Here is a 23,104-nt window from a genome sequence, read left to right as displayed (position 1 = left end):
TAATACTTACTCCCAGAGCCTTTGGTTTACCCTTCAGAAATGTTTGGAAAAATGGTAGAGATGGGTCCAAATTTTGGGGTATGATGGTGGACACCTGTGATTGTGTTGTCACAGTGGGGACACTCCAGGTCTGGGTTGTAGGAGGGTTGTAGTACGCGGGGGGTTGTGGACTGGCATTCTTATAATAAGGCATATGTGACGGTGGGACTGCGGATGAGAATTCAGGTGGAGCGGTGCTCATTGGATTCTCATAGATATTGCTCCCAGGATATGACATCATGAAATCTAAAATAGAAGAAAGATGTTTAAAAAGTTAAAACCGGGGCTTTGCAAGCCTTCCCAAATAAATCAACAAAACAGTGCGACAATATTTTGCTGTACCAATGTATTAGGAGAAGGATCCTAATATAAATGTAGCAACGTCCCGGGTCCCCTTTGGTCTAATGAGTATCTCCAGTTAGGGACAGCTCACATTCTTCTGTGTAGAGTGGGTTACAAGGCATGGTGGGCAGGGCCATCTTTAATATTGATTGGACCCTGGGCAAAAAATTTCCTGCCCCCCCCCCCCATGCAGTTTCGCTATCTACCTGCTTTTGAGGCATACAATAAATATCAGCTAGACTCAAAATATGTTTACTGAATCAGATCAGGTTGCAATTGGTTGCCAAAGGTGCATCGTTACCGCTCACTGGTTAGTTGCTAGAGGTTACGGCACATGATTTATGCTTGTTGATTGGTTGTAGAGATTACTGTACATCAATACTGCTCACTGATTTTTTGCTAGAGGTTACTGCACATCATTATTGCTTACTGATTGGTTGCTAGAGGTTACAGCACACCATCTCCTCACTGCCTGCACACCATGGACTAAGGAGGTGAGGGGACCCATTAATAGACAGAAAACTCCTAGGGATCCTAGGACTCCTGGGATCAGTTGCAGTGCTGGGGGAGGGGTGGGTATGATCAATTTCCAGCATGCCCCTTTATCTCCACAGTGGCAGCATTCCATATAGGTGATGGTGGATATGACCTCAGGGGGCATGATATACATATGAATATTGCCTCTATTTACATATGAATGCTTCTGGTCTGACACTATTTACATATCCATGCTGGTATTTACATGTAAACACAGGGTCTGCAGGTGAGTCATCTGTACACAACAATAGAGCAGAGCTGGGCAGCATTAGTTATTAGAATTTAAACTGGGATAGTTGGCAAGTATGGGGCTGCTACTTTGGGCCCCACAAGAATGATAGGGCCCAGGGCAGCTTGCCCTTTTGCCCTGCCTTAAAGATGGGCCTGATGGTGGGTGTAATGCAAGATATGCATGGGCTCCAAACACTTATTCAATGCAAAGAGATTTATTTTCCCTTGAACAGAACTGAGTGTTTAGGGCCAGGACACCCTTTAGTGGTTGCAATGTTAATTAGCAGACTCCAAGACTTCTATAGGTAGACAGCCATGCAGGGAAAGGCACCCAGCAGGACACCACATCTACATATGTAGACACGCTGTCTCCAATTTCACAGTCTTGTAACAGTTTCTGTTATACTGCAAATACTGTTGTACCCGTTTATTTGCAGTATAACAGAACAGTATAACTTATGTAGGAGGACCTGTTTCATCTCTGTGTACCACCTGAGGCCAGTCAAACTGGATATATGTAAGGGTCTACAACCAAGTGCTGTGCAGGGTACAACATAAACCACCTCAATCAACCCTTATAGGAAGTTTGCTTTTCACTGAAGCACAGGTTCCCACTCACCTGTATGAGCTGGATTTAATGGAAACATGGAATCCCTGACTCTGAGCTGTTACTGTCCTTATAACTGTAGCGCTACCGCTGCAGGGGCCACTGGTGAATGTTGGTTATCTCCCACCCTGCCCAGCCAGGCACATACATTTTCCAATCACTCCTGAGACAAGTAGCAGTCCTTTAGCTTTGTTTGTTTTTTATTTTTTTTATTTAAGGGGATTAAACTTAAGGGGAAGGCATGTTATGGGATGCCCCCTTGATCGTGAGAAACTCTTCAGAGACTCAACTATATACATCTGGGATATACACATTTCTTCTTCTACCTCCAGCACAGATTTGCTTATAGAACTACAACTCCCAGGACCAGCTAGCACTCATAGTTTGATCCGACACAAACTCAGTTAGATCCTTGTAAATGCCCTTTACAGGCAGGGACTGCGGGTCCCTTTAATAGTGCAGAAATCATAGAGGTTTTTGGCGCTATCTGTCCTATTCCTGTGGCTACTGCTCCCAGTGCCACCTTTTCAGGCACTTCCAGCCTGCATGGCTGCAGCTACCCCTTTTTCTGGCCACAGAGACAGCTCTTAAATTAGGCAGTCGCCTTAGACCTCGCCCTCGCAAGGGCCTCGCGGTCGCCTAATTTACAGGACAGTGTGGGACTCGGGAGTGGAAGGAAATATTCCCCGTTCACAGTCAATGTGCCAAAGCAAGACGGCGGGGTGAGTGGGCGGGCGCTGCACACAGACTGACGCTGCCTGTCTGAGCTGAGCCACCGCGGTCCACAACAACATTACATCATCTTGGTGAGTCTGCTGCTGTCAGGAAAGGTTCCACCCGCTGATGATACTATCTGACATTTGGCGTGCAGTACTGTGGTCCACCAGCAGGTGTCTCCTGGCAGTCTGGAACTGCCTGGGGAGCCTTCCCCTGTTAATAGTATTATATGATCCTTGGGCCGCAGTACTGGCATCCACCAGCACGCGGTTTCTGGCAGTGTGGGGCCGATGTCATCTCCTGCAATTAGGCGTCACCTGAGTAATTGCAGAAGGTGTGTATAAGTACCCGGCAGACACATTGATGCCTTGCCTTGGTATCTTCCTTACGCCCTGAACCTGTGAACCTGTTCGTTTCCTGAACCCTGGACCCTTAGCCTTGTACCTGATCCGTCCCTCCGGTGACCCATCCATCCTCTCCTTGTCCTGTTTGTCTTCCATCCCCAGCTGCTGACCCCCCGTTGTCAACCCTGGCCTGGCCCTGTTTATGATTCCGGTTTTTCCCTTTACTTGTATATATTTGTCTGTTACTATTTGTGGGTTTCTGTTGGTGGTTGTTTGGTTGCACATTATAGTATATTGGAGGCGGTTGTATTTATTCACTTATCTTAATAAATTATATATTTTCACCTTATCTGCGTTTTTGTTCCTCTGTTGCTGTCCACACAGCTCTGGTCACACCAGATACGTGACAGCTGCATCCCATAGCAAGCTCCACTGCTGCCACGTCATCTTCCTAGCCTTCCCCCAAAGTTGACTCGGCGGCCCCAGTGCATGGCCGGAGTTGTAGTTCTCCACAGCACAGACACACAGACAGACTGGCCCTCTGGTGGTGTCTGTGCTCTGCAGAGACTACAACTCCCAGGTTGCACTGCAGGGAACTCAAAGAGAACATCACATGCTGTGTCCCCACTGAGTGAGCCGGATGGATGAGTGAGGGTCTCTCCTAGTGTGCAGTCACAGCGCTGCTATATGATCATCGCCATGCTAACCTGAAGCTTCTTCCATCTGCCACTCTCGGCTCTCTCCAGCACTCCCTCCCCCTGTGTCCTCCCAGGCAGCACTGCCTGCAGACAGATTATAGAGGTGGGGGCAGAGCTGCCAGCCGCTGCTGAACCCAGGAGGGATGCTATGCACGCACATGCAGGAGAGGAGTTCGTTCTGCCATGTGGAGGGAGGTGAGCTGGCAGCTTTGTGCAGTGACTTAAGATGGGGGAGGGGGCAGTGAGAGCAGTGTCTGCAACAGGCTAGTTCTAGTGCTGTGCTGCTAACTTCAGTTGCTCTATGCATGGCACTGCAAAGTGGCCTCTGCAGTGATGTAGCAATAAATCAGGGCTCATTTACACATATATCACTTTTCTACCATGTGCTCCCCTCTTATGTACATACTACCCCCCACATACACTCTGCACGCCTCTCATGTACATACCGTGTTTCCCCGAAAGTAAGACATCCTCCGAAAGTAAGACCTCCCACCAGGTTTCCATCTCGCAGAAATATAAGGCATCCCCCGATAATAAGGCACCCCCGATAATAAGGCACCCCCCGATAATAAGTGCTCCACCGATAATAAGGCATCCCCGATAATAAAGCCACCTGAAGCTATGGTACCATAAGGAGTCTGACTCCTCTGGACCGTAGCGGTGGTGAGTGACGTCACCATCATCAGAGAGCCCGCGCCGCGGCCATGACATGCTGATGCCTTCTGCCACCTGACGGAGTCTGCTTCACAAGACAGTGAGTCAAATGGGGGGTCAAATGGCACAGGTGGATTAGAAGGGGGGGATCAAGATGGCACAGGTGGATTAGAAGAAGGGGGATCAAGATGGCACAGGTGGATTAGAAGTGGGGGATCAAGATGGCACAGGTGGATTAGAAGAGGGGGATCAAAATGGCACAGGAGGATTAGAAGGGGGGGATCAAGATCGCATAGGTGGATTAGAAGGGGGGGATCAAAATGGCACAGGAGGATCAGAAGGGGGGAATCAAAATGGCACAGGTGGATTAGAAGGGGTACTAAAATGGTAATCTGGTAACTGGTAAACAGTGCTGGTATATTTTTACCCATAGACATGAGCGCAAAAAGAAAGAGCTACTCCATGGAGTACAAGAAAGGAATTGTGGAAGACTCTCGGGGCCAAAATCTTAATACTTTCTGCAAAGAGAAGATGTTGAATATCCGATTGGTCCGAAAATGGCAAGCAGAGTATGGTAACCTCATTGAACAAGTGGACAAGGGAAATGCTAAAAAGCGCAAGTGTGGATCAGGTCGGCAACCATTATTTTCCGAGCTGGAAGACCTGATCTGTGAATGGGTTGTTGACAGGAGAGCAAAGGCTTTGGTTGTGAATAGGGCTCAGATTCAAGAATTTGCCCCTGCAATAGCACCACAGTTTGACATAGCCCCCGAAGACTTCATAGCATCACAACACTGGCTGGATAATTTCCTTCAGCGAAGTGAACTGTCTTTAAGAAGATCCACAACACTGTTTAGGCTGGAAGATGCTCAAGTTATTAAGCGAGCACTTGCATTCAAGTCCTTTATTGATGATGCTGACTTCTCTAAATGCAATCTTTCCAACATGATTGCTATGGATGAAACTGCAGTGTTTATGGGCCAATCATCTCAAACAACAATTGAACAGCGGGGTGTCTCCTCAGTCTACATTCCCTCCACTGCTTACGAAAGTGCACGTGTTACCTGTATTTTGGCAATTCGTCTGGATGGCACTAAAATACCACCTTTAATCATTTCTAAGGGCAAGAAGGAAAGATTGAACGTGTTTTGGGCATTTTTATTCTTGAAACTGAAAAGACCTGGGCCACACAAGCAGTTATAAGGAAGTGGGTCGATTTAATGCTGTCGCTTGTTATGCGAGGGAGCCAAAGAGGTCTGCTACTCTGGGATGCAGCAAGCACTCACCACGCTAAAGATATGAAGAAATTTCTTCACAAAAGAAGAATAGATCAAATAATGATTCCCGCAGGAAAGACGGCCTATCTCCAGACTCTTGACATTGCAATAAACAAGCCATTCAAGGACATGGAAATTAATGACTACATTGAAAATAGAGGTTTCCGTGGCTTGGAGCCGGGACGAGATGGCCGCATGTTAGCATAGCTCCGTCCACGGGAGTCCTCTTGCGCCTTATTTAGCGGAGCCATCACAGCATTCCGATGGGGAAATCACGGGGACAGCGCTCGCAGTCTCGCTCGCGCTCCCCGAGGAGCTCCGAAGCCCCGACGGGACGAGGTATCCCGGAGTTGTTCCGTCCCCGATCACGCGAGGCCGAGGCTTCACCTCCGGCCTACCCGGAGGCCGCATCCTCACCCAGGAGCACACCGCCGGTGGACACCCCCCCACGACCAGATGGCACGCTGAGCCCACACTGCAGACAAACCCTCACTGTAGCAGACCTCCGAGATGTAGCCGCAGATATCAAGAACTCCCTCTCTGCGGCTATAGGAGAGCTCCGCAGGGACATACAGGCTATGCATACCAGGGTCACTGAGGTGGAGGAGGGAATGGCCCGCCATGACTCGGCCATCAGGCAGCTGCAGCATACCTCTTCATCATACAACGCGCAGCTGAGGGATGTTAACAGATATATGGAAGACCTCGACAACAGGGGACGCCGTCACAACTTGAGGGTAAGAGGCATCCCCGAGAATGTTGACCCCGCTCACTTGACCCAGGCCACTACACAGATCTTTAATGATGTCCTAGGCAGACCCCCAGACAACCCCCTGGAATTTGAACGTTTGCATAGAGCCTTGAAACCCAGGGGCAGGGACACAGACCCCCCTCGAGATGTTGTCTGCTGCCTAGTGAACTTTAAAACTAAAGAGGACATTCTGAGGAGAGCCAGAGACAGACGGCAGCTGCTGTTCCAGGGCACAGAAGTAAAGATTTTCCAAGATCTATCGCCAGTAACTCTACAAAACAGGAGAGACCTACGTCCCCTCCTGGAGGTCTTGCGCCGTAAAGGCATTCCCTACAAGTGGAGATTCCCTTTTGGTCTCTCAGCGACTGTGGCGGGGCGCACCGCCATCTTGAGAGTACCTGAAGAACTGGGGAGATTCTGCGATGCGCTTCAATTACCCCCGGTTGCTTTACCTGACTGGTACAAAGCCTTCCGTACCGACCATCTTCGCAGATCTGATTCAATGGACACCATCCCTGAAAGAGATGATTTTCATATCAGACGGCGCAGATCATCTTCGCCAAGCCCGCATCAGCAAAGAGCACGCGGCGACAGGGCCTACGATAGCCCCACTGCCTCACCAGCCCACAGACGAGCTCGACCTGACGACCAGTAACTCACCGCTACTTTTCACCTCTCCAGTTTGCAAGTTCCTGCACCTTTGTCTACTTTACTCAGGTTTTTGACTAGGTCCTGATGCATTTTGACGGACACCGTACACCCCCCGTTTTTTTGTTTTTTGTTCCTGTTTTGTTTTTTCCTTTATTTTTTTTATTTTTTCTATTTTTCTATTTTTTTTCTTTTTTTTTTTGTCCCTATTTTTGCCTTGATTAGCGGGGTGCCCCTCTCTCCCCCCTCCCTAGGACTCACGGGTCCCTCTTGCCGTCAGCTACCTTTTTTGTAATCCCTAAGCCTGATCAACAGCCATGATCGGACAGCGGTTATAGAGAAAAGTTCTCAGGCTGATTGGTTGGTTCTATCATTGATACTGCTGGGGGGAGGGAGCGGTCCCCCACTCTGATGCAGCCCCCCTCTCCCCCCTCATCTCCCCCCCCCTTTTTTTTTTTTTTTGTCTTATTGTTTTTCTTTTTTTGTGTTTTGGGATCCCTTTCTCTCTCACTCTCATAGCAGGATCCTTCCACAGATCAGGTTGCTACATCCGGCCGCCTCGAAGAGGCCCTCTCCCATGGTTCGGCCTGTGATTTGTTTTCATATGACACTGTTTTGTGACTGCTATAGGCAATGGGATCTCTTTGAACTGCTTAGCTGATTCTGTGGGGGGGATGGGGGGAGGGGAGGCGGGGGGGATCGATAGGCATATGTCAAGATGTGCATGAGACGGACCATTCTGTTATTAGAAACAAGGGGGATGGTTGGGCATATGTTGGCCTCATACGTGTTACATATTCCTCTTGGTTCCATTTTTTCATATGTAGCACTGTTCCGTGGCTTGGTACTATTATTGAACTTCCTTTGTTCGGTTTTCTTTATGCTGCCGTTTTACTAATATGTTTATCTCAGGATATACAGTTGTGCTGTTATAATTCACCATCTTTCCCCCGTTTTTTCACGATAGCAGGCTCATACTATACTTGCAGTCATCTCCCAAGGACTCCCGCTGGACTGACCCCGTAAGGACTAAGACCCGGACACCCTTCCACGCACTCCCACAACGGACGGACTCTCCGACTGTTGACCCATTCCGGACTCACCGCATTAGGTTAGGGTAAGGTAGCTGTGCTACGCCACCCTCCGGCTTTTTCTTTTCTCTTCCTTGTTCCCTTTTCCTCCCTTTTCTAGTATATATTCCCTTTCTCTATTTCTCCCCTTGTCCCTCCTCCCCATTCCCTCTCTTACCCACCCTTTGCCCCCTCGTCCCCGGGTGTTTCTCTCCGGCCTCCCCTAAACCGCACATCCTCCTACGAGGGGAGGATCTCCTTCCTGGCGCTAGACCCACACTTCCTTGCTTGCACAGCCCCCCACTCGATTTCGATTTGGGGAGCCCGCATTGCCAAGCGCAAAGCCTGAACGCACTACTGCACGCAATCTTGCCTACTTCTCCCCACACAATTATGCCCAACTCAACACCTACCCCGGGCCCCTCCACTCTCAAAATCTGGTCGCAGAATGTGAAAGGCTTGAATATCCCCGAAAAACGTAGCCAAGTCTTAAACTTTATCTCCAAACAGAAAGTAGATGTGGCATTCCTACAGGAAACACACTTCCGCACGGGACAGATCCCTAATTTTATAAGCCGAAAATATCCTACAGCTTACCATTCTACAAACCCTTCTGCAAAAACCAAGGGGGTCTCAATTCTCATTGCTAGACACGTCCCATGGCAGCTAGAAGAATCTATTATTGACCCAGATGGAAGATACGTCTTCTTGAAGGGTACCATATATAACAAACCAGTTACTCTAGCAACCATATACAGCCCTAACACGGCTCAGGTGAGCTTTTTCCGAAAGATCGCGGACCTTCTCACGAACTTTCAGGCGGGTTTGACAGTAATGGGCGGCGACTTTAATGTTGTGCTGCAACCCCTCCTGGACTCCTCGTCGGGGACGTCCTCCCTTCCTTACAGCTCTTTGCGGCAGGTCAGAACCTTATTGCAAGCTCTTGCATTACACGATGCTTGGCGCACTTTACATCCCTCCACGAAGGATTACACTTTTTTTTCCACACCACACAACAGATATTCTAGGTTAGATTATCTGTTCCTCTCCCAAAGAGATTTGCCTCTGCTCCAATCGGCTAGGATAGAACCACTTCTCGTGGCAGACCATCACCCGATCTCAATGCTCCTTACCTTCCTGATCCAACATAATACCACAAAAATTTGGCGCCTAGACGCATCCCTCCTTTCATCCGAGACAGACATCAATGCTATTTCATCCAGCCTAAATCACTATTTCCAGGAAAATATGGTCCCCGGGATCTCCCCTATTACGGTCTGGGAAGCGCACAAATGTACCATTAGAGGGAAGTTTATAGAATTAGCCGCATTACGGAAAAAAGCAAACCAAGCCCGTATCTCCGATTTAGTCCATAAAATTCAACAACTGGAACGAGCCCACAAACGCTCTTTAGCGCAGACCACGCTTCAAGACCTGACTGAGACGAGAAAGCTCTTACAGGAAGCGCTGAATCGTAAAACCCACCGTAAATTTATTCTTAGTCAGAAACTGTTCTATGAACAGGGAAATAAAAATGGTAGACTCCTGGCCCAGGCCATCCGCACCAAGCGCATCTCCACTACTGTCCACACCATAAAGGACCCAGGGGGCACTGCACACACATCCTCGGCAGATATAGCATCTCAATTCGAAACATATTACAAAAACCTTTACAACTTACACAGCCCATCTTCTACTCATTCGACCCAAAGACATAGGGATACGCTCCTTACTGATTTCCTGGAAAAATATAGTCCCGGAAAAATTTCCGATGACTTGGCCTCTGAACTGGATAATCCGATTTCAGATTTGGAGCTCAGGCAGGCCATCAAGCAACTAAAGCCAGGCAAAAGCCCAGGACCGGACAGTCTTTCTGCCCCGTACTACAAGGCTTTTACAGAGATCCTCACTACGCCCTTTCTGCGGGCCTTTAACTCCCTTAGCAATTCAGAAATTCCATTCCACCGACTTTTAGAAGCCCACATCACGGTCATCCCCAAACCAGGAAAGGACGCTTCCTCAGTCAGCAGTTATAGACCCATTTCCCTTCTTAATTCAGACATCAAGCTCTTTGCCAAAATACTGGCCAATCGCTTGCTACCACTCCTCCCCTCTCTTATTGGCAAATATCAGGTGGGCTTTGTCCCTGGCAGGGAAGCCAGGGACAACACTACCAAGGCCATTAACCTACATCATTGGCTCACATCCCGCAATGAAAAGGGATTTTTTCTGTCCCTGGATGCGGAGAAGGCATTTGACAGGTTGGCCTGGGACTACCTAGCTGCTGTACTCCAACACTTGGGCCTACCCAATAGATTGATGACCTTTATTATGTCCCTTTATACTACCCCCACTGCGAGTATCAGAGTTAATGGCCACCTGTCAAGTGCCTTCCCCATCCGCAATGGAACGAGACAGGGATGCCCTCTGTCCCCTATTCTGTTTATCTTGACGCTTGAGCCCCTCCTCCGACGCTTACAATCCAACGACGACATTAGGGGAATCCAGGTGGCGGGGCGCACTCATAAGTTAGCAGCATTCGCGGACGACATCCTTCTGTTTCTCAGTGAGCCGTTAACGTCTATCCCGAATGTGCTTAAAGACTTTGAAACCTTTGGCAAGCTCCCCAACTTGAAAATCAATTTTTCAAAGTCTGATGCGCTAAACATTACTTTACCTAACGAATTAGTTTCCCAATGTCAAACCGCATTCCCCTTCTCCTGGAAACAAGAGGCTATAACATACTTAGGAATCCAACTCCCCAAGCATTTATCCACTTTATACTCCAAAAACTTCCTCCCGCTGTCACGCTCTATCACCGAAGACCTACGGAGATGGGACAAACCCCACTTCTCTTGGTTTGGCAGGGCAGCTATTCTCAAGATGAATGTGCTCCCTAGAGTCCTGTATCTTCTTCAGACAATTCCCATCCAACTCCCTGCATCCTTTTTTGTGCACCTTAAGCGTGCGTTCACGAAGTTTTTATGGAAACATAAGCGTCCTAGAATCAGCTATAGCCAACTCACGAGCCCTAAAACCGTAGGGGGCATAGGTCTTACGGATCTCAAACTATATTCCCTTGCTTGCCAAATGGTCAGAATTTTTGACTGGTCAGCCCATGGGTCAGATAAAGATTGGGTCACTATAGAAAACGCTTTCTCGAACCTACCCATCAACCACACACCCTGGATTCCCCCTCCCTCTGTCCCTAAGGCCCTAAAAGAACACCCCCTAGTTTACGCCACCCTGACAAACTTTAGAGAAGCTTGCAAAAAATTCAATGTCTCTTCCAACCCTGGGCCCCTCATGCCTATTCGGCTGAATCCCGCGTTCCCTCCGGGCATGTCCGGGACCTTTCTCCAAAACAGCTGGCCACATAAAGAAATGTTTGCGCACCAGTTCTATAACAATGGGGAAATCTTGGACTACTCTGCACTCCCGACAGAAGGGGATCTACCCCCCATACCTAAATGGTCCTACTTTCAAATACGCCATTTTCTTAAACAGGTACATAGAGAAGCTGAGTTATCTAGGCGGCTGACACCTTTTGAAACCCTCTGCTCCCAGGCCTCTCCTCAACGTCACCTTATTTCGATGACCCACTCATTCCTCTCCCAGTCCAAATCACCTAAAAATTGGAAAGCATGTATAGCGTGGGAAAGGGATCTGCAAATGGAGATCTCGGAAGAGGAATGGGAAAAGATCTTTGTCATCACACATAAAGGCTCCCTGAACGTACACACCCAAGAGAACAATTTTAAACTTATTTCACGGTGGTATCGAACGCCGGCTCTGATAACCAAATTTAATCCAGCAATCCCTAACAAATGTTGGAGGTGCCTTGGTGCTGATGGATCCCTACTACACATATGGTGGTCGTGTCCCCGGATCCAGGAATTCTGGACCCGGGTGCATGACATAGCTAGCTCTATTACTGATCTCCCTATCGAATTCACAGCGGCCCGCATGCTCCTACACCATACTTCAATCCCAAACCGCTCATATACGCACTCACTAGGCTTACATCTACTCAACGCCGCCAAACTTTGCATCCCTATCCATTGGGGATCTTCCACTGTCCCTTCCACCACTGAATGGTTACAAAAGGTAGCAAAGATAGCTGAGATGGAGGAACTCATTTATATTGCTAAGGATGCCCCTCATAAATTCGCACAGATTTGGGATAGATGGATGACCTTTCAAAGCAGTAACCCCTTGATCTTTGGGGCCAACATGTCTTGTCCTGTACGTACTGGGTAATCACCTGTCGGATTTAGAAGAACCCCCAGCCCCAACTCACACTGTCCGCTCGGCCTCAGGTTCCTATTTCGGATGGGCTGCTAGGTTGCTTTATGGATCCCAACCTCCATTCTGCGCATGGACAATTGGGGGAGCCCGGAGAGAAAACCCCCTTCCTAACCCATATACCCACCTTCTACCCTCCATCCACTCTTTTGCTGTTCCCCTACCCTTGTTCTTCCTTATTTCTTTTTGAGTTCTCCACCCCCCGCATAGGGGTTCGGTCCTTGACATTGACACAGACTTCCACACACAAGGACGGTTACCAACCTCTGATTGACGGAGTGAACCCCTTCCCAGTCCCCTACGCCTCGCTTCTGGACGAAGTTTTCTCACCCACCCATCATTCCCCTCTTTCATACTCCGGGATATGGCCCGATAGCCCTATTGCAATAGACGACTGAACATCCTCGAACCGATTAATTTGCCTATGCTTAGCTACCCCCTGATGCTCATTGGGATTGCACCCTTAAAGAGGAAATGAAAAGGAATTGAGACGTAGGGGTTGTAGCACTGTGTGAAATTTGAACAGGGGATGTGGGGAAGGTCTCATCTCCGAGTTCCACGTTGAAACTAAGCGCTTCACACCTGTTCACCTATACGAATACTTACTTTGTTATTGTCTGTAATATGGACTTGTACTTCATTTGTGTAGTACATTAAGTATTGCTTGTTACACTTTTTGTTTCTTTGAAATTCAATAAATACTTTATGGAAAAAAAAAAAAAAAAAAGAAAATAGAATGGAGAGAAATCAGCGTGGCAACTTTGTGAAATCTAAACTGCAAGAGGTTGTGACTTGGGTGAAGAATTCATGGAAGAAAATCACTGACAGTTGCATTGCAAATGCACTACGAGCAGGCTACCTTGACAAGAAGTATTCATTTAAGGACAGTGCTATTTCTAAACATGAGAGATATGGTCCACTGATTCTGAAAGAAATGGAGTCACAAGACATTCACCAGGAAATTCAGGGTTTGGATTGTTATGATGATGTTCCAGAAGATGATGACATGACTGTCATTGAATAAATCTTACTTTGTGTTCATACCGGTAAATACGGTATCAGTAAATGTACCATAGATTGTTGTACATGGAAATAATGGTCTGGTTATGCTGGTTTGTGATGACAACTACTGGTACTACCGTACTGTATACAGGTAATAAATTACCTTTTTTTTGTTCAACAATAAATGTGTAACGTGTTTTCTTCATGGAAAAATAAGACATCCCCTGAAAATAAGACCTAGCACATCTTTGGGAGCAAAAATTAATATAAGACACTGTCTTATTTTCGAGGAAACAGGGTACTACCTCTCATATACACTCTGCACCCCTCTCATGTACATGCTACTCAACACATACACTCCACACCCCTCTCATGTCATACTACCCCTCCCCCACCATACATTCCACACCCCTCTAATGTACATACTATCCACTGCCATACCTTCCACTTCCCTCTCCTAAACACCATTGTACAGTGTCATCATAATAGCATCATGGGCAAAGTAATGCAGTGGGGCCCTAGGGAAATGGTGACCTCTGGCATATAGTGACCATGGCTCAATTATGCTTCATATTTCGCATGGCTTTTCTTTTCTTTTTTTTTTTACAATGGTTTTATTTCTTATTTTACTTTTCTTTTTTTTTCAGAAAATTACTTTTTTTAGTGAGAGTTATTTGGCTTCTTTGGTGAGATATCAGGAGTCCAAACAGACCCCTGAAGTCTAAATTTTTAGACAGAGAAAGGGACTAAGGAAAGACATTCCCAAACCCCTTTCTCTGCCGCCTCAGCTGCACTGCAGATGAATGAACAGAGGATAGAGGCTCCTCTCCATTCATAAACTGAAGCAGAGTAAACGCAGTCACACACTCATTGGGGGTTATTTACGAAAGGCAAATCCACTTTGCATTACAAGTGCACTTGGAAGTGCAGTCGCTGTAAATCTGAGGGGTAGATCTGAAATGAGGGGAAGCTCTGCTGATTTTATCATCCAATCATGTTCAAGCTTAAATGCTGTTTTTTATTTTCCTTGCATGTTCCCCTCGGATTTACAGCGACTTTACTTCCAAGTGCATTTGCCATGCACTTGTAGTGCAAAATGGATTTGCCTTTCGTAAATAACACCCATTGTGTTCATTTAGAAATAGAAGGGTCTGGTAAATTGCATATTTACCTGCCCCTTTTCCTGAAGATCTCCCACAGCAGTCAGCAGGAGAGAAGAGGAGGGAAGCCAGAAGCGCTGTGGGGGGACATAGTTATTTTTTATTGCTTGAATTATTTTTCGCATTATGGACATGAGTGGGGCCTCATGTCTAAGTTTTGACTAAGGCCTCAAAAAGTCTAGAGCCGCCTCTGCCTGGCCACTTCTTCACAGTCCTTTCAGACTGACTCCACCCAGTCCCTTCAGGCATGCCTCTTAGTCTTCTGACTGCAACACTCACCAGCCCTCTTGGCTGTCTTCCTTCCTGGAGATTTGCCCAGCAGTGTTCTCCTGCTGTCCTCTCCTTGTTCCCATGCCTTCTGGTCAGGATCCATCCATGTGTCATGAGAAGGGGTCCCTTCTGCACGTGAGCCGAGGCCTGAGTTCACCCCCACCCCCAGACTGGGGAGCTACTCTCAAAGACCCAGACAGCCTAACACTCAATCTTCCAGTCAAACTCACACTGCCCCAGCTGGGCTGACCCCAAGTATTTGAGCGAGCTGCCCCTGCCAACCCTTCTTTTGGGAATGGGTCAGGGCCCTCAGAACACCACAGCTAGCCCCTCCTAGACCCCTCCCAACTGCTTTTGGAATCTTTTCTAAGTTTCCAGCTAGCAGGGAGAGTCACCAGAGAAGCTGCTGATGAGTCATCCAGCCTACCTGAGTCAATCAAACCCTGACCCAGAAAAGCACTGCCACTTGGCTGCCAACCAAGCCTGATAATTTACCTAACCTGACAAAAATCATATCACTTAGCACTCTAGCCATGCCAGGGGGTGCTATGTAACAAAGGACTACACGTCCATACCAGGTTCTACCCTATTAAAGGAATACAAAGCTTTCAAATTAGAGCACTGACATATCAGCACAGGCAATTCTGGGGTAAGACTAATAAGTGGAATCTCTATTGAGTCCTTCCCGTACTGGTGATCAAAGATCACTGGTAAGGAGCAGGTGACTTGCAGTCAATAAACCACAGTCTATGTCAGGGACATACCAAGCACTCCTTCAAAAGGATGAGTTTCAAGGTTTTGTGGAACTAGTCTTGGCAAACTGCAGGTTGGCCAGTTCACACAAACCTATTTCCTATATGAAGGGTCACAGTTTATGTTCAGTTCTGATTACCAGGTAGGTACTGGTATATGGTATAAAGACAACTGCTTTCTAAAAAGTTCACAAAAGGGACCCGACAGCATGCACAAGGTGGAAAACCGACAGCTTCAACAAGTTCCCAAACAATGCCATGCTATAGACTCTAAAAGACAGAAAGTGCACATTCTGAATGGTTCTTATGAATTAAATGTTCCTCCTATTAGAACAACCTTCTCTAATGAACTCATGTGAATATCTTTCTCATTCTAATAATCAGCACAATAAAGGATTTGGAAAGAATAGACTTTTGATATCTAGCCCTCCAACGAGATTCACTGGTAACATGTACCTTTAAATGCAATGTTGAAAAACAGAAAACCATAACAAGAGAAAACGAATTAGGATTTTTTTCACGGTACTACACCCAATTTTTTTAAAAAGTAGTTAACTCTGAAAATAGCCATACAAACATCAAAATGACCTGCATACAGGGCATATACTGTATAGGTACACCTATACATAATGCAAATATTAGATGGTGCATTACATGGTGCAGCCATCAAGGAGAAATATAATCCAGGGTGTAATCTTTAATTATGATAAGTATAAGCAGTGTTAATTACCTATAACTTCTTCAACGTGTTTCACGAGACAAGCATCCGCTACTTAAGGAATAAATCAATAAATACACCTCTGTTACTGATGTTGACCAATGTATTTAAAATCATAAAGAATCAGCTTGCACGAGGTGACACTAGTGAAAGGAACAGATACCAGTATCTCAAGAAATTCCCCACAGCACAAATTGTCTTTTAAATGTCCAGCTGTGAGAACTACTGTTGTTTGAAGGGCTAGATGTTATGTGCTCATGGATCTTCAATAGTGGGTAGACATTTTTGCTGATAAAGGGGATAGTCAAAGTCCCATCCATCAAATTTAGTAGCAGCCTAGCCATTCTATTAACATTGGAGTAGAGCTTCAGACACAGGTCTGCTCACTGAAACACCTTACACAGACTTCATATGAGGTGCTAGAGTGGTATGAACGTAGGTTAACATTTTAAATTCTCATCCATCCGTATTGGCATTGTATGTCTATTAAAGTATGTCATGGATCAGAGGGTTGCTAGGGAAATACATGAACAAGGGAGGCTCATGGTCAATAAGGTATCGCTGTCCGTTAATCGTTTTTGAAAATCAACCAGCATGAACAATTATCACAAGGACCCCAAGCTTCCTCCAATGCGGACAATGGTAGTAGCTATAAACATCAACAAGCACATGCTAATATTTCATCTGCCACCATCCAGAAATTACAGGCTTGTGGGAAACCTTATGCCTGACACCTCTGATCAGTGAACTCGGCTCTCAAGTAGACTGGTACACAGGATTTGCAGACCACATACACTTCTCTCACTATCAGTTACAAGTTAACTAAACAAGGCAATAATATCTTACCACCAGCCACCAAAAGAGGAGACTCACCCAAAATCTAGCTGGCTGGACTCAGCAGGCAAATGTAAATGTTGCATCCAGTCTCATGTACTCTGATGGCTATGTGGTAGACAGGCTAATTTCCTCATTCCACTGATGGTTGTTTGGTAGCTTAAAGTATTTCCCCATTACTCTGAAATGTCCCAAGCTATTCTGTGAGATAGATTCACACACAGACAATGGGATCTGTCAATGCCTACGACAACTTCCACACACTTGTTCTAATCTGCATGCAATGAGATTGGCCATCGTGTTCTGTGTCAGCCAACTGCTGCAATACAGAGAACATGAGAGCTCATCCACATAATGCAGTCTGATACAAATTAACCACTTGCCAACCACCCTATAGCAGTTTTACTGGCTACAGCACAGCCCGTGCTGCGCATGATCACGTGTGTGTATATATATATATATATACCTGTATATATCTATAGAGATACATATCCATAGAGATATATATACGTGAACCTGCACTTCTGGGTATCTGGCGTGAGTGCGCACCACTGGCAGCTGGCTCGAGCTGTAAATCTACACAGCAGGAGCTGATCAACATTTCCCGATGTCCGCCGGCACCTGCACATGCAAGGCAGATAGTCGTTCTGTCAGTAAGTAAGGCATGGATCCTGTGTTCCTGCAAAGCAGGTACACAGATCTATGCCTTCCCTACTGTAAAAGTAGGGAAGGCACCTCCCACACTACAGTAAAACACCAGCTAGGCACACAGTTAACCCTTTGATTGCCCCTAATGTTAACCCCTTCCCAGTCTGATCACTGTATCAGTGGACACCGTCACTGGTCCCCAAAAAAGAGTAAATTTGTCCGCCTCAATATCGTGGTTCTGCTATAGGTCGCTGATCGCCGTCATTACTAGCAAAAAATAAATAAATACAAATTCCATAAACCTATCCCGTAGTTTGTAGACGCTATAACAATTGCGCATACCAATCAATATATGCTTATTCAGATTTTTTTTTTTTACCAAAAATATGTAGCAGAATACATATTGGCCTAAATTGATGAAGAAATTAGATTTTTTTTTTTTTTACATTTTCTTATTGAATGTGTTTTATAGCAGAAAGTAAAAAAAATATTGTTTGTTTGTTTGTTTTTTTCAGTGTCATTTATCTACAAATAAAGCTTTCTTTTGGTGGTATTTGATCACCTCTGAGTTTTTTTTTTTTTTTGTGCTATAAACAAAAAAAGTCCACAATTGTTATTTGGGTACAGTGTCGCACGGCGCCCAATTGTCAGTTAAAGTAATGCAGTGCTGTTTGGCAAAAAACTGGCCTAGTCAGGAAGGGGGGTAAATCTTCTGGAGCTAAAGTGGTTAACAACAATTAAGAACTGAGCTGATGGTACAGCACAACAATCACACAACAGTCTTTTTTAACACGGAAAAACCCTTAAAATAACTTTCTGGCCTCAGGGAACCCCTGCTCATAATTACAGTATATAGTTTAGTTATTCTGCACTCCCCAACCTCAATGATATAATACCATATTTTATATAATATTGTTCATAAGTGAAATAATATATGTGTATATGTATGCTGCTATCTCCAAGAATTAAATACTTAATTCAACATATATAGATAGAAGAAAAATTTGACCTGTGACTATGTAACTATAGAACACAGAAGTGAGGACTAAGGTTCAGAAACATGAAAATCCAGTTTGGCTGGTTCCACGCCAAAAATTAGCATTTTCCTTTACTTTTTACTGGAATGTCAGACTCTAATGTAGCATACACAAAATCAGAATTTCCCACAACAAATGTTTGACGTGAGCTTGTTGTCGGAAATTTTGACTGGTTGTATGCTCTGGCAGACATGTGCTGCCGGAATGTTTGAGAATAAAATATGGGTGCAGTGCTAGTGCAAATTATATTCCCAATAATATGAGAAAAGGGAAAGGTGTTCACCATTTATGAATTTTGTTATAGAGTCTAAAAATAAAATACTAAAGCAGAGTTCCAGCACAAAAAAAAAAACTGCAAACAAATATGTGAAAAAATATGAACAGTACAATCACCAATATCATGTTATGATGCCAAATAAAGAGTGATAATGTGCTCAATTGCATAAATAATACATAATATTAAATACTGAGAACCTGCAGAAAACACTCATGTGCATTAGCAATGATTAGGGATGAGCTCGGTGTTCGACTCGAACATCGGTCGTTCGGCGAAATCAGAACTTTGTGGAACGTTTGCACTAGGGCTGAAACAACTAATCGATTAATCGACAACTAATCAATTATGAAATTAATTGATTACTATTTTCATAATCGATTAATCGGCCAGTAAAATAATGGGGTTAAAAAAAAACTAAAATGAGCTCTTTATAGTACAAAAAGAGCAAATAATCGCTACTGTAAAAATATTACTTTCACTGTTCTACAGTAAAAAAATAAACCCCTTACAGTAGTGATTATCTGCTTTTTTCTACTATAAAGGGCTCATTTTCGGGGTTTTTTAACCCCGTTATGTTACTAAAGGTCTTAGACCTGGTTCACATCTATTTGTTTATTGGTGCTTTTTGCAGAAATGCACTACAGTTCATTTACATGGTTTCCTATGAGACACGTTCACATCTGAAAGGGTCAGGGACTTTCAACGCAAAATGGTGCTTTATTGGTTCAACATACTTCAATCGAGAAGCTGCAGAAAAAGCATGTAATGAGTTTTTGCAGCTATTTGTGTTTTTTAATCTGCCCAAAAAAAATGCAAAAACGCGAATTGCAGTAAAATCACATGCGCAAAAATCAAAACGTACTGCAAAAAGCACGGCAGAAACAGATCAAAAGCAAACTGCATAGGTGTGTACCGAGCCTTATGCTGGCCACATAGGTAAATTTTCAGATGAGAATATTCAGACGAAAAATCTTTGTACATTCGCTGAATGAAAGAATTTTGTTTGAAATTTTCACTTGTTTTTTACATTCTGTTTTTAAAATGAATGTAATTTCTGAACGAAAACCACAAACACCGTCTGAGAATTCCTTTTGACTAAGAAGTTTTCTATGATTTCCAAATTTTCCTGTCACTGTGGTTGAAAATGAACATCAATTTGACACACTTTTTTTTTTTTTTTTTTTTAAGGTTATTAACCGATTAATCGAAACAATAATCGGCAAACTAATCGATTATGAAAATAATCGTTAGTTGCAGCCCTAGTTCGCACCATATTCATGTGGCTACTCCATCTCAGTGCATTGCTGGCTCATGATTGGCCAAGCATGCACTGTGACCCTGCATGCTTGGCCAATCACAGCGCCGGCAGTGAGGAGAGCCATAATTGGCCACAGGCAGGATGCCTGTGGGCAATTATAGCTCAGGGGGTTTAGTACATGCCCCACACTATATAAGGCCGCCGGCGGAGCGGCCTTGTGTAGTGTGTTGCGGTGTTCAGGGAGAGAGCAGGATAGGCAGGGACAGTGTGTTCTTTTCTTGTGAACCTAGCGCTGTTAAAGTAGGTGTTGTGTGCCTCCAGCACAGTATACACCTGAAGCTACCCTTTAACTGCTGCAGATGCCTGTATTACAGAACACCAGCAATAAAGTGGGTGCTGTGTGCCTCCAGCACAGTATACACCTGAAGATAACCCTTATTGCTGGTGTTTTTTAATACAGGCATCTGCAGCAGTTAAAGTGGATGCTGTGTGCCCCCAGCACAATATACACCTGAAGCTACCCTTTATTACTGGTGTTCTGTAATACAGGCATCTGCAGCAGTTAAATTGGGTGTCGTGTGCCTCCAGCACAATATACACCTGAAGCTACCCTTTATTACTGCTGTTCTGTAATACAAGCATCTGCAGCAGTTAAATTGGGTGTTGTGTGCCTCCAGCACAGTATACACCTGAAGATACCCCTTATTGCTGGTGTTCTGTAATATAGGCATCTGCAGCAGTTAAAGTGGGTGTTGTGTGCCTCCAGCACAATATATACCTGAAGCTACCCTTTATTACTGGTGTTCTGTAATACAGGCATCCGCAGCAGTTAAATTGGGTGTTGTGTGCCTCCAGCACAATATACACCTGAAGATAGCCTTTATTACTGGTGTTCTGTAATTGTCAGAAACCATGAATCAGACCGAGACAGAAGTACAAATAAATCACATTTGTTTATTAAATAAAAATAAAAAGGTAAATAGAGAAAGCATAGTCAAAGCATAGCCAGAGTCCAGTAACCGGATCGAGTAGTCAGCTAGTCCAGAGTTCAATAACCATATCGGGTAATCAGCCAGGCCAGAAGTCAGGGATCCAAGTAGACCAACAGCAAGCAGGATAAGGAGCCAGAAGGGATGTCAGCAATCCAGTCTTGAACAGAACCGCAGGAGATGGTTTCTTGTGATGTGACCAAGGCGAAGGCAGATATGAAGTGAGCTGGACAGCCTTAAGTAGGCAGGTCAGATGAGCTGGATAAGGAACAGCTGGTAACTGTGGAGAGAGATGGGAGCTGGCAATTAGCTGACAGCTGAACAGCCAGCCCAGAGAAGGAACGGCTAAGCCAGCCCTGACAGTACCCCCTCCTCAATGACCCCTCTCTCTTGGAGGGCCACCGGGCTTGAGAGGAAAATGTCTATGGAACTCGTGGAGGAGGACAGTGGCATGTATGTCCGAGGATGAAACCCAGGAGCGTTCCTCCGGACCATACCCCTTCCAATGCACTAGGTACTGTATGCACCCACGTAACCTACGGGAGTCAACAATGGATTGTACCTCATACTCCTCATGGTTCTCAACCTGGGGGAGGACGTGGCACCGAGGTGATAAATCAGTTGCAGACCAACGGTTTCAATAAGGAGACATGAAACACATTGGAGATGTGCATACTAGGAGGAAGGTCCAACGCGTAAGCCACTGGGTTAATCCTGCGAAGGATACGGAAAGGCCCAATAAACCGAGGTGCAAACTTCAGTGAGGGAACACGAAGCCAGAGGTTGCGAGAGGACAGCCAGACCCTGTCCCCAACCTGGTAGGAAGGGGCAGGCGGTCAGCATGGAGTCTGTACCTATCATATAGCTATATTGCTCTTCTCTAATTGAGCTATCAGCCATCTGCAGGAGTTTCTGGGTGTTGTCTGTGTGCCCTGAACGCAGTATACACCTGTATCTACCTGTATTGCTCTTCTCTAATTGAGCCATCTGCCATCTGCAGGAGTTAGTTGGTGCTGTGTGCCTCCAGCACAGCACAGTATACACCGGTATCTACCCTTTACTTCCTGTTGTTCTATAATAAAGGCATCTGCAGGAGTTAGTGGGTGTTGTGTGCCTCTAGCACAGCACAATATACACCTGTATTTACCCTTTATTGCTGGTGTTCTATAATAAAGGCATCTGCAGGAGTTAGTGGGTGTTGTGTGCCTCCAGCACAGCACAGTATACACCGGTATCTATTATAGAACAACAGGAATTAAAGGGTAGATACCGGTGTATACTGTGCTGTGCTGGAGGCACACAACACCCACTAACTCCTGCAGATGCCTTTATTATAGAACAACAGGAATTAAAGGGTAAAGGCATCTGCAGGAGTTAGTGGGTGTTGTGTGCCTCCAGCACAGCACGATATACACCTGTATCTACCCTTTATTGCTGGTGTTCTATAACAAAGGCATCTGCAGGAGTTAGTGGGTGTTGTGTGCCTCCAGCACAATATACACTACCCAATTGCTGTTTTTCCCATCTCCCTTCAGGCCATTACCATGTCTGGAAGGCCAACAAGGAGAGGCAGACAGGCAAGAGCCGATAAAAGAGGGCAAGCAGGCTCTGTGTCTAGAGACAACAGTGCTGGTCGTGGATGCGGTGCATCGTCATCCGCACGTGGCCACGGGAGATGCTTGTCCTTATTTTCGTCAGCTGGACGTGTTGAGCTGCATCATACCGAAGACTTGGTAGAGAGGATAACCAAGCCCTCTTCATCCTCCTCATCCTCTCTCACCCAGGCTCAGGGTACTAGCAAAGCAGTTGCCAACGCATCCTCTTCCCTCGACTCAATGTCATCATCAGTGACTCCTTCCCTAGACCCACCACGTCCTCCTGAGCAGTCCCCTGAACTCTTTGAGCACAGTATTGGGTACATGCTCCAGGAGGATGCCCA

The 23,104-nt window shown here is 45.6% G+C and overlaps 1 protein-coding gene across 4 annotated transcripts in view; it reads right to left on the bottom strand.

Annotated features, from left to right (window-relative positions):
• The window catches only part of LOC143930358 (membrane-spanning 4-domains subfamily A member 8-like), a 60,690-nt gene extending 43,464 nt beyond the window's left edge, over nt 1-17,226 (bottom strand). The window contains exons 1-2 of one of the 4 annotated variants that reach the window (XM_077454624.1): nt 16,996-17,226; nt 11-285 (exon numbers count right to left, since the gene is read on the bottom strand). In XM_077454624.1, the coding sequence (XP_077310750.1) occupies nt 11-280 (270 nt within the window). In that variant the 5' untranslated portion in view covers nt 281-285; nt 16,996-17,226. The other 3 variants (XM_077454621.1, XM_077454622.1, XM_077454623.1) reach the window with 3 other exon arrangements.
• Nucleotides 17,227-23,104: the final 5,878 nt, after the last annotated feature.

Source organism: Lithobates pipiens, unplaced genomic scaffold, assembly GCF_037356315.1.
Source record: "Lithobates pipiens isolate NorthernLeopardFrog02 unplaced genomic scaffold, aLitPip1_a1.2 Scaffold_25, whole genome shotgun sequence".
NCBI classification, from domain to species: Eukaryota; Metazoa; Chordata; class Amphibia; order Anura; family Ranidae; genus Lithobates; species Lithobates pipiens.
The sequence above is the reverse complement of the archived record's forward strand: the minus strand, read 5'-3'. Positions and strand labels throughout refer to the sequence as shown.